This window comes from Triturus cristatus, chromosome 3_2 (assembly GCF_964204655.1).
Source record: "Triturus cristatus chromosome 3_2, aTriCri1.1, whole genome shotgun sequence".
NCBI lineage: Eukaryota > Metazoa > Chordata > Amphibia > Caudata > Salamandridae > Triturus > Triturus cristatus.
In genome coordinates, this window is record NC_140584.1 from 894,995,371 (window position 1) to 895,007,604 (window position 12,234).

The following is a 12,234-nucleotide window of genomic DNA, read 5'->3' on the forward strand; positions in this document are numbered from 1 at the left end:
CATGCAATTTCCCATAGGATCTGTTGTCGCAGCTACAGCCCGAACCGCTGAACGGAATGACACCAAATTTGGCAAAGAGTTAGTCCTCAGTTCAGACTCGTGCCTTTTGCATAAATGGTGTGAATCTGTTCAGTAGTTCCTGAGAAAATTAAGGTAAAAAAGTTAGTGATATCTATGTTCTTTGTTTATACTATGCTTATTCACCCGTTGAAACGCGCTAGTGTTTGCTACCATACAATAAACTTGAGAATTCATATGAAGACTGATGTGCAGCGGCTTCTTTGAAACTTGGCTTTACAATATACATATATATATATATATATACAGTACTTTTTTTTCACAGATAACTACAACGGTTATAGTGGCGTTATAAATAGGAATGTTTAATATTATGTTACTTTACATTTACATTTTATTTTAAACTTAGAAATTCACTGATAAAACAAAGGTTAAAGGGACTTTATAGCAAGGTGAAAATGTCAGTTAAACATATTGGTTTATATGAACAAAACCTCTGAACTTCAACAGATCTGGTTGTCTCAAGTAACTATAAATCGTAACCTAAAGGAACTATAACTCGAGCCCCGCCCTGCACAGTGTTGTCATCAATGATGTAATTTCAAATGTTGCAGTCATGCTATTAATTATGTCATAGAACATATATCAAGTAATATGAGAGTTAATTAGCAGTGCATGGCAAGGGCGCTTCTAACACAAGATGGTCTTTGAGAGAATTTTTAAAGATAGTTAGCAGAGAGATGGACACACTCCAGCTGGGAGAGACTGCCACTGCAGGTATCCCAGTAAGTGGAAGGACCGCAGTCTGGAAGCTCCGACTGTGCGGAGCAGCTACATGTAGTCTCAGGCAGCGGTGGCTCCTGGAGGAAGGTCGCCCCCCACCAGGAGCCTGAAACACCAAAAATAAGACGATAATAAAGTAGGTTTATAAGTAGGTTTATTATCATTGGTTTTTTTTTTCTATCGCTGAGTTTTAAGGACGGGGCTGAGTGAGGTGTTTAGCACTGCTATTCAGTGCGCATGACGGTCTGGCCAGCCGTTCCAGGCCGGCAAATCTGGCATGGGCAGTGAAGCTCTCTCCAACCCAGTTGCATTGCTTGGTTGGAGAGAGCAAGCACAGGCTCCAAGTTTCACTGGGAGCGCAAATCATCAGCACTCAGGCCAATCCTGATGCTATTTCATGCTGCAACCAGCAGCATGAGAGCAGCATCAGGATTGGCTGGTGGAGCCGGTGCTTGCGGAGAAGAGGAGCCTGGGAGAGCACAATGTGGCAAGCCGGTGATGCGGCGGGTAAGTTGTCTTTTTTATTGTTTGTTTGTTATGTCAGTACCCCGCTGTACGCCCTGCCGCCGACACCCCCCCACCCCACCCCACCACTCTTCTGATATACCAGCTCGTTTCAGGAAACCACAATATAAACTGGACATTTCAGCTATGTGGAGATAATTACAGTAACTACAGACAGCTATGATTGTATTCTCTGCACTGTTTGCTTATCACATCCTTGTACATTTCCTTAGGTCAAACAGCGCTGCACATTGCCATAGAGAGACGGAACATGTACCTGGTGCAACTCCTGATCCAGCACGGGGCAGACGTCCATGCCAAGGCAGATGGAGAGTTTTTCAGGCAGCTGAAAGGGAAACCAGGCTTTTATTTTGGTGAGGACTCAATGTAATCTACTGTTTTCATACACATAAATGATATATGGTAGGAGCAGCACTGGACTACGAAGAGGATTGGTGTTGAATTCTCTGTGCACGAGGCAGCCATGATTGAGTTGGATGATCCACTTTCAGTCGAGAGGGCACAGACCTATACTTTGGGCACCGGCAGCTAGGGGTGTTTAAAGAATGCATTAAGTGATGTCCCACAGACATCGCATATAACTCACCTTTTAACACTGATGATCGCTTGGTAAACTCACTACTTTATAACTTGTCTTGTGTTCTTGAAGACCAGTCAAACTTAGGTATACAGTGTGAAGGTCTATAGAGCTGGTTATGTTTAATTTGGTCTATTTATACCTATCCTACATTAAGAAGTGATCTAATAATGAAAACAAAACAAACACTGAAGTAAACTACAAAAAGCACAACTTAAAATAATGAATCTAGTTGCCACCTGTAAATGAGGAACCCCCTTTTACCTAATGTTTCATGTCTTTTAGATAAAATGCCCACCCTGAACCCTTTATAGTGGCCATCTGGCCTGGAGTGTGATTGCAGCCTATGACCAGCTGTATCGTGGTGACATGGGCAAACAGTCTACAGACAGAGCCATCACAATGAGTGTCAATCTTAGGGCTGAGGGCGCATACGCATTGGTCCCGCCCTTGGACTTTGGAGGCAATCACCACTTGTACCTCCGATTATATCAACATCTGCCTTCAGCACTAGATAGACAGGCAGCCCCAACCCTGCTTGCAATCCAGACCACCTCAACAGAAATTACAGAAAACCTGCACAATATAGGTGCATACAGTCAAGCTTGTCCACTCTTGCTTGTGAGTAGATACAAATAGGACGTGAGCCACCAGTTAACTGGTGCCCAATCCTTTCCTGCACGCAGACACTGGAAAAAGGGGGAGGAGGAACCCTCACCTGGAACTGCTATGTATGGAGTGGGCAAGCAGTGCAGGTAGCCCCTTTCATTCAAAATATTAAAAAATATTAATTTATATAAAAATGTAAGAAACAGGATCATTATAAGAAAAGTAACTTTAAGCATTCATCCTTGTAGTGTCCTGCTGGAAACGTTCTAGTGTTTAGGATTATGCTGCACCTACACTATACACTCACCCATCACAGGCGTCACCGGTCAGGCGACCCAGCTAATAATAGAGACCTGCCGCACATGCACTGGGTGAATTCCAGCTACCCTGTCTGTGTGGTCATTAGTGCTGCATGAGGGCCTCGGGCCCTAAACATTGCAATGGCAATGAGGGGGGCAGCGCCAGGTTTGTGCCTGCATCTGTCTCGCAGTTCGTGGTGGGGGAAATTGTAGGCACCCTCTACACCTACTGCCAGCGCAACAGCTACCGAGAGCTGTGAAAGGGTGATTAGCGTCACAGCAAGCACCGGGCTCAAGGTCCCTCCATGCTGCTGACCCTCAATGCAAGAGATAAGGGCCCCTCCCATGCTCCCGAATTTCCCGAGTGAGCGAAGAGCCTGCACGTGTCTGAGGTGCCTGCCGTGACAGCGAGAGAGCGCCGCGTCCACAGGTGAAAAGATAATGGACCGTCTCTGCCACGTCCAGCTTGAGGGACACCCCCAGCGGCATGGTGAAAGGGGCTGGCAAGTGGACGGCCCGCAGCTCGAAGAAGTCTGCCATGGCCCTTCCAGCGGCAAGCGGCGCCGAGCAACCTGCATGGGGCAGCCCCAATGAAAGCTGAAAGGGGATAGGACAAGGTGCTGTAAAACGCTGCAGCCCGAGTCTTATGTGGCCTTCCAAAACATCATCCTACTTCCGCAAGCATCAAAGCTCTTCATTGGCTTCCAGTAAGACGCAGGATTGACTTCAAGGCCCTGTGCCTTGTGCACAAAGCCCTTTATGGAGGCGGTGCCAATGATGTTCAATCCCTCTTTCCAGGCTACATTCCAACTCGCTGCCTACGATCCTCCGACGTCAGGCTGGTCCTCCCTCCTAAAATCAAAAGGACAAGATTGGGTGGCAAACACTTTTCATTCCTAGCAACAAAACTATGGAACTCTCTCCCTGTCTCACTACGCCTTCAGCCCTCCCGCTCCATTTTCAGAAAGGCCATAAAAAACAGGCTTTTCTTGCAAAACTAGGATCAGTGTTGCCCGGATGGAGATACCCAGCGCCAAGAAGCCTCGGCATAAGTGCGCTTTACAAATACATTCAGTCAGTCAGTCAGTCTGTGCCGCACCAGTATTGCATGCACCCCCTCACACACATGAAATGCCTACATTGGTTCTAGTGATGGAACGTACACTGTGACCCCCTGTGCACGTGCAGTGAGAAAAGTCTGCAGCCACTGTCTCGTAGCCCAAGTGCCCATGGAGGAGAGAAGCAGAGAGTCTCCTAGTGCACGTCATCCCCCCAACAGCATGGCTAGACTGAGCCCGCATCAGCAGTACAGCAAGCCCTGCACCAGCGTTTCCCCCGATCAACAGAGGGAAAGAGCCAGGAGTCGCGGCATACCCCGACAATCGGCCGGCGCTGTGTGTCTTTACCTGCGGGTGTGAGGGCCATCTCTTGGTAGAGACTGCATGTGAAAGGGCACGATTGCAGGTGAGGATGGCGGCTGTAGCACCACCTGATGACAGCTCAGCAACCTGCACCGGCTCGGCACATCAGCCGGCAATGCCCCACGTGTGTCCCCTGATGCCGTCTGTGGCCTTCTGAAATGGTTACAGCACAGGATGTGATGGGTGCACAGAGGCCGGAAGGGGCTGAGAAATTGGGGGGAAGAGCATGCCTTTTTACTGCGAGTGTCTACACATCTGTACACAGCAGCTCAAACTGAAAGCAGAAGAGGAGACCCGCTGTGCATGAGCACACTACCTGCAGAGCCCTCATATGAAGGGAGACAGAAACTAGGAGAGACAGCATGGATGGGCTATGGGTGCTTTGCGTCCCCCCGTGACAATAGGCCCCTGTAGTAAGAAAAATGAACTTTTCTTCCTGAAGGGAATTCAGAGATTGTTCAAAGTAAAAGAGCCCCTGGTGGCCTGCTAAGGTTTTTTAAAGGGAGAGTCTGTTAACCCCCAGTGTACCACAAAAATCCCAAAGTTGCCCCAACCAAGAGACCTGCGAAGAGCAAGTGAAAGCCTAGGTAACTGAACCAGGTCTGCCAAGCCCCAAGCAGCAAAGCCCCAAGGCAGCAAGCCCCACGCAAAGCACAAAGAGGACGTGCGCAGAGTGTGCAACCTCCAGTGGCTGTCTGATGCCACCACAAGTGAGGGGATAGCGCTACATGCCCTAAGCAGTGAACAGTCACTAACGCAAGCCAGGAGAACAAACATGCAAAGTGCCAGCAGAGGGCACCCATGAAGTAGAACCGAGAATGTGAAGTCAGAGGTTCGCAGAGAGCCGCACCAGCGAACCTGACAGTATGGGGAAGAGCCCAGGAGAGAGAGGGGGACCTCGCTGAAAGGAAGAATTAATGCTGAAAGAAAGAGGCCACGTCAGCCTGCCACCCCAGCATCGAATGTCAACCGTTGGTCCGGCATTGAGCGATGTCACATGACATGACCTACCCTGCCAAGCATGCCTAAATGAATGCAGGAACAAGCGCTGTGACAGCGCAGGCTTGAGGCGCAAGCACTATGTCCTTGAGCAAAGAAGATGGAGGAAAGCTGACAAAAGCCAAGTCCTACAGACAGGACCCCACCAGAGAGGTCCCGGTGAAGAGAGTACCAACACAAGAGGCCTGATCAGGGGAAAGAGAAGAAACAGTCCTAGGAACAGGACGTGACCAGGGAGGTCCATGTGAAGTGCATATCACATCATGGTCGGTCGGGAGAAGAGAGTGGCCTGACTCCATGTTGTGAATGAGTGGAAGAGGAGAAGAGAGTGGCATGATGCCATAGCGTAACGGGGAAGAGGAGATAAAGGTGTGTCCCAGACCCATCACACGGAAGATCCTGACAACCACAGGTGTGCAGGAGAAGGAAGAAGAGCAATCAGCATCATCATGCCGAGAAAGACTTGGCCACCTGCAGCACGGGTTGTCCACTGGTATGATCGTCATCATTACCAGGTGTATTACCATGAGTCATCTAAGGAGTATCACACCACCAGAGTGGAGCCTTATGCCTGCAAAACAACCAGAGGTTAACAAGGCATCCCTAGCTCCGTGGGAGGCTGGCCACCCAGAAACCTTCTGTGAGCCCTCGTGAACCTGAGACCTGTTAAAAAGAGCATACTAGACTATCCACCCTTGGGGTTGCACGAGGCTTGGACATGGCCCTGTTGGGAGTCCCTTAGTGACCCCTTTGCATGGCCTTCGAAGGGCCCTGCACAGCCCATGCAGTAACATGGTAATCCAGGGGCAAGGGCTTCAAGGGACTTCCAGTGAAAGGGGAACAATGACAAGAGAGATGCGTCTGTAGCAGCTCCATGGCAGGCACCAGGAAGCACTGAGGTGGTGGACGGAGACCGGTCACCCAAAGGATGATGAAGACCCGTGCACCTGAGTCCCGACAGCCAGAGCACACAGACCCTGAGACAACCACCCTTTGTGGCTGCAAGAGTGACTTGTATGTGGTTCTGTTGGCAGTTCCTCAGCGACAACTTTACGCGGACTAACAGAGGTTCCTCACAGTCCACACGGCCCTTGGCAGAAAGGGCCTCAAGGACATTCCTATGAGATGGGAGTCCTGGCACAAGATGGATTTCTGAAGCTGCTCCACCAGCGGGCGCTGGGAAGAATAAAGGCCTTTCAAAGTAGACTTCCATTCATCAGTGTCATTCTCAGTCTTTGCAGGTTTGCCGCCTCTAACGCCTGAGCGCCTTCAAAGAGATATCTGCAGTGTAAATATGTCAATAGTCTACAACACCATGACACCATGACACCGGGCCAGTCCGACCGACATCTGCGAAAGGGACTAAAACCTCATGGACATGTGGTCAAGAGATCCAGTACTGCCCGGCAGATGGCCTGAAGAGACTCAGTGGTGCTGTGTTTTGTTTGTTCTTTCCCACAGGTTCGACTTGTTCATTTCTTTTTCATTAACGTTTGGGGGGGAGGTAGTGTCCTGATGGAGACGTTCTAGTGCTCAGGACTATGTTGTACCTACACTATACTCCCACCCATGACAGGCGTAACCGTTCAGGTAACACTGCTAATAAAAGATGCCAGGCGCACGTGCCCTGGGCAAATCCCAGTTACCCTAACAATGTGTCTGTGTGGTCATTAGTGCCCTAAACATTACAATCCTTTCTGATCCAGTTTTAAAGCTACATTTATTCACTATCTACTTTATGAACAAGGAGACTCGGCGAGCGAGAACAGAGTAGTCCTCTAATCTCAAAAGAATAGCACTGATAAACCATACGAAAAAGAAAAACATCCTAAACAAAATTTATTACCTTGAGGAATAAATTACTCTTCAACAAATCAGACAGTCCTCCTAATGTGAGCAAAAAGTACCATGTATTGATGTTCACCCTACATCACACAGCAAATTCCCAGTAAATGTAAATATCCAATTTTTCATATGTTTCTAAGTACCCCCGGTTTTAGACAGAGAAGAGAACTGATTCAGAAGGAGTTAGAGAGGTTTCCCCGGAAAAGGCATGTTCGACAATCAACAACTTTGCCTGCAGACTGCCACTTATCCCTAATTGCACGGAGGGACGCAGAGCCATATCAAGGGCCAGATTTGCTAAGGTTCAGCATCAGGTTTGCGTTACTTTTTTAGTGCAAACCCTAAGCAAAATCCTTTTTGGTATTTACAAAGCAGCGCAAATGGATATTTGCATTTTTTCGTAAAATAGAAGGTAACTTGCGTTGCATCCTAGTACTTTGTGTCAGGGAGGCATTCCATTGGCGGTGCATGGGTGTTTCCATATATCCACTCATGGATTTTGATGCAAATTCATATCTACAATGACTTGTAGACATGGATTTCCTACTAACTCGAGCACCTCCCTGATTCTGACCCAATGTGGCAAAAAAAGTTTTTTCTCTTTATTTCCTCCTTGCATGTCTGTTGCATTTTGCAGTACACTTACAAAAAGGAAATAGCCTTAAAGGATAGTTTTTGTGCAGGAAGTCTCTCGTTCCTGCACAAAATGTATCCTGACTACAACGCAGACACCATTGCACTATGTCACAATGGTGCCTCCGTTGGTGCTAGGCAGCACACTGTCACCACCATGGCGAGAGCAGAACTGCACTACTATCTCTGATGATATGATGCACTTCTGATTTCCCCAGATGATGCAACACTGTGCAGCAGCTTTGCTGTGCTGCGGTTGGCCTCTTGAATAAACTGGAGGGAGAGAGGTTCTAACTTTATCCATAGGAAATCACTTAAATGAAAATCAAGTCAGATCACGACTCCACCTGTTACGAAAGCCTAACCTTGGTGAAGTCTTAAAACAGCAGGGAATGTCATTTCTTCGATAAGCAATTGACACCCAAATATACATTAGGATTCAATGCTCATATATCCTCAAGCACTAAACCCCCTCCTTTAAAACATTAAAACATGGATGATAAATGGGAAATGGACCTACAAACGACAGAATTTCCCCTGCAGAGTATGTCAAAATCTACCTACAGATTGGACAAACTAACTAAAATACATGAGCCTCAGCACAGCCCTTGCTTTTCAATCTTGGCAAGTTGCTTCTCCTTGGTCTCCAAGTATAAGAGATGACCAGACACTCCAGATTCCAATTAAAACATTCTTGTAATAGCAAACTATTTCTACCGAAAGAAGACCTTAAGTTGCCGCTTAAGCCTTAGTCATCTCTTACGTTGTCTCTGGGAATGTGCTTGCTTGACCTTCCCAAATCTTGTCTACTTCCTCCCAATGTGGTCCTCCACTTGGCAGCCCGTCTTTTTTTAAACACAAAGGATTGAGTGCATCACACCGACCCCTAATACCTTTGGTTGCTTTTCTCTGGAACCTTAAACTGCATATTAGACTTACGCATCACATACAAGGGACACTCGGAGGGGAGAGCACGGACTACCGTTTCGTTACAGAAACGTGTACAGTGCCCTTATCAAGGTGGCACTGGAAGCACAATCAGGATTGTTTACCTGAAACATACAACGTGATTCACAGTTCTTCGCGAGACGGATATTGGTCTACATAGACTTCAGTTATATTATTGGATTGCACTCGCGGGTGAGGTTTTTGTTTATTCCAGCGTAGAGTGCGTTGCCATAGTCAAGTCTGCTAGTGACTATGGCAACGCACTCTACGCTGGAATAAACAAAAACCTCACCCGCAAGCTACAAAAAATCCAGACCACCGCCGCAAGACTGGTCCTCAACCAGCCAAGACACTGCTATATCTCACAGCACCTGCGCACACTCCACTGGCCCCCTATCGAGGCTAGAATCACCTTCAAGATTCTCACCCATGCACACAAAGCCCTCCACCTGTGCTCGAGGGGAATCTATTTAAAGGTCTTACGTAGGAGGCGGAGGGTGTGGAAGCAGGAGGATGCGACGGAGTTTATCTGGCAGTCCATTTTGAGCTCGTTGTCCAGGATGAATCCGAGGTTGCGTGCGTGGTCCGTAGGGGTGGGCAGGCTTCCTAGGGCAGGGGGCCACCAGGTGTCGTTCCAGGCATCGGGGTGTGGGCCATGATGAGTACTTCTGTTTTGTCAGTGTTGAGTTGTAGGCCGCTGCTTTTCATCCAGTTGGCGACAGCTTCCATGCCTACTTGAAAGTTGTGTTTGGCTGCGTTGGGTTAGTTGGATAGGAAGAGGATGAGTTGGGTGTTGTCTGCGTATGAAACAATGTTGAGTCTGTGGGTTCTGACGATGGGGGCGAGTGGAGCCATGTAGACCTTGAAGAGCCTGGGGCTGAAGGAGGATCCCTGGGGGACTCCAGAGGTGGTTGGTGTAGGGTCCGAGAGGAAAGGAGGGAGTCTGATCCGCTGCCTTCTACCAGAGAGGAAGGAGTGGATCCAGCTGAGGACCCTGTCCCGGATCCCTGCGTCGTGAAGTCTGTGCGTTATAGTGCAGTGAGAGACTGTGTCGAAGGCTGCGAGAGGACGAGGAGGATGAGGGCTACTGTTTCTCCTCTGTCCAGGAGGGAGCGGATGTCGTCTGTTGCGGCGAGGAGGGCGGTTTCTGTACTGTGTTTTTTCTGAAGCTGGATTGGGAGGAGTGGAGGATGTTGTGCTCTTAGATGAAGGTGGCGAGTTGGATGTTGATAGCTTTCTCGATTACTTTTGCTGGGAACGGGAGCAGGGAGATGGGTCTGTAGTTTTTGAGGTAATTGGGTTCCGCGAGGGCTTCTTCAGGAGGGGGTTGATCTCGGCGAGTTTCCATTCGTTGGAGAAGGAGGCGTTCGCCGGGGAGCGGTTGATGGTGTGGTGAAGCATGAGTGCGATGCTGTCGGCGGCAGGGGTCCGTGGGGGCCCCGGAGTGGAGTGACTTCATCGTCTTCAGTGTGTCTTCGGTGGTGAGGACTGTTCAGCTGTCAGTCATTGACATCAGGGTGTCGGGGGTGGTTGGTGAGGGTTCCGTGTGTTGGCTATCTTCGTCTTGTGAGAGAGGGATGTCAGTAGACTCGCTGGTGGGTTGGGCGAACTCCTTGATGCTGAAGAGCTCTTTGCTGTTGTGCGCGTGTGTAGAGATTCTGTCTTTGATCGCTGTTTTCTCGTATTTCTGATGAGTTGGTGGTAGGGGTTGGTGGCGGCTCTGAAGTTGTTGTGGGCTTCTGTAGATTTGGAGTTCCTGCAGGCCTTTTCGAGCCGGTGGCATGTGTGTCTGGACTCTCGAACCTCGGTGGTAAACCATCTGGCTTTCTTGGCATGGGTGTTGTTCTTCTTCTTGAGGGGGGCTATGGTATTGGCGCTGTCGGAGATCCATCTGGCTGCGGTGTTGGGGTCGTCATCTTCCGCAGTGGTTGGGGTGGAGTTGCCGAGTGAGGAGGTGAGCTGGTTGTCTTGATTTGGTCTTGATTTTGGTCCAGTTTCTTCGTGGGAGCAGGTGCTGGTGTCTGTGGATGGAGGGTGTTCTGAAGGTGAAGTGGATGCATCGAAGGTCTGTCCACGGGAGTTCGATTGTGTGGCTGAAAGTGATGGAGTTTCCTGTTGTGAAGAGGGGGTCGAGAGTTTGTCCTGCTGAATGAGTGGGTTCGGAGACGATCTGGTAGAGTCCAATCTTGTGGAGGTTGTCCAGGAGGGATGTGGTGTTGGGGTCTAGTTGGTTGTCGAGGTGGAAGTTGAGATCTCCCAGCAAGGTGGAGTTGGTGGACTCGATGGCTTGCGGGGAGATGATGTCCATGATGGAGTTGGTGAATGGTCCGCGGGGTCCAGGGGGTCGGTAGATGAGCGTTCCTCGGAGGGTGGTGGTAGGGCTGGCCTGTGTCTTGAAGTGTAGGTGTTCCATCAGGTCTGTGGGCTCGTCAGGGAGTGTGCTCAGCCGGAGGGTGGATTTGTGGACGATGGTGATTCCTCCTCCAGGGCGGGTGGTGCGGTCCTTCCGGGAGTTCTTGTATTCTTGGGGAATGGCAATGGCGATGTCTGGATCCCGAGGTGGTGTTGTATCAGGTTTCTATGAAGAATGCCACATCCGGGGTGGTGCTGTCGAGAAGGTTCCAGATTTCGGTGTCGTGTTTGTGGAGATCTGTGACTGGGGGTGAATGTTTTGCCAATGTGCAACATTCCGTCCATCATCTTGCGTGTTATGCTGTTCGCCCTATGTGGGAAGGGTATGCCCAGACGTGGGTCCCGTGCTCACTATGCCACTGGAGTCAAGCTATCCTGGATGAAGAGGGGTGAAACCCCGAAACCGGTCCTAGGATGCTTGATTCTTCTCCAGGGAAGACATGGCTTGGCAGTTCGGGCTGGACTGTTCCCATGAGGCACAGGGTCAAGACTGATTTGCATATGGCCATGTCTGAACTGGGGTGGCGTGGTGAGCAAAATAACGATGGATTAAACCCAGATCTGTGACTGGGGGTGAATGTTTTGCAAATGTGCAACATTCCGTCCATCATCTTGTGTGTCATGCTGTTTGCCCTATGTGGGAAGGGTATGCCCAGATGTGGGTCCCGTGCTCACTTCGCCACTGGAGTCAAGCTATCCTGGCTGAAGAGGGGTGAAACCCCGAAACCGGTCCTAGGATGCTTGATTCTTCTCCAGGGAAGACATGGCTTGGCAGTTCGGGCTGGACTGTTCCCATGAGGCACAGGGTCAAGACTGATTTGCATATGGCCATGTCTGAACTGGGGTGGCGTGGTGAGCAAAATAACGATGGATTAAACCCAGATCTGTGACTGGGGGTGAATGTTTTGCCAATGTGCAACATTCCGTCCATCATCTTGTGTGTTTTGCTGTTTGCCCTATGTGGGAAGGGTATGCCCAGACGTGGGTCCCGTGCTCACTACGCAACTGGAGTCAAGCTATCCTGGCTGAAGAGGGGTGAAACCCCGAAACCGGTCCTAGGATGCTTGATTATTCTCCAGGGAAGACATGGCTTGGCAGTTCGGGCTGGACTGTTCCCATGAGGCACAGGGTCAAGACTGATTTGCATATGGCCATGTCTGAACTG

At 49.5% G+C, this 12,234-nt stretch overlaps 1 protein-coding gene across 4 annotated transcripts in view; it reads left to right on the forward strand.

Moving 5' to 3' along the window:
* Window positions 1–12,234, forward strand: part of TRPV1 (transient receptor potential cation channel subfamily V member 1) — a 460,649-nt gene that overhangs the window by 152,203 nt on the left and 296,212 nt on the right. For all 4 annotated transcript variants that reach the window (XM_085649322.1, XM_085649326.1, XM_085649325.1 and 1 more), the window contains exon 5: window positions 1,539–1,679. In XM_085649322.1, coding sequence (XP_085505448.1) covers window positions 1,539–1,679 — 141 coding nt within the window. The remainder of the gene's footprint in view (window positions 1–1,538; window positions 1,680–12,234) is intronic.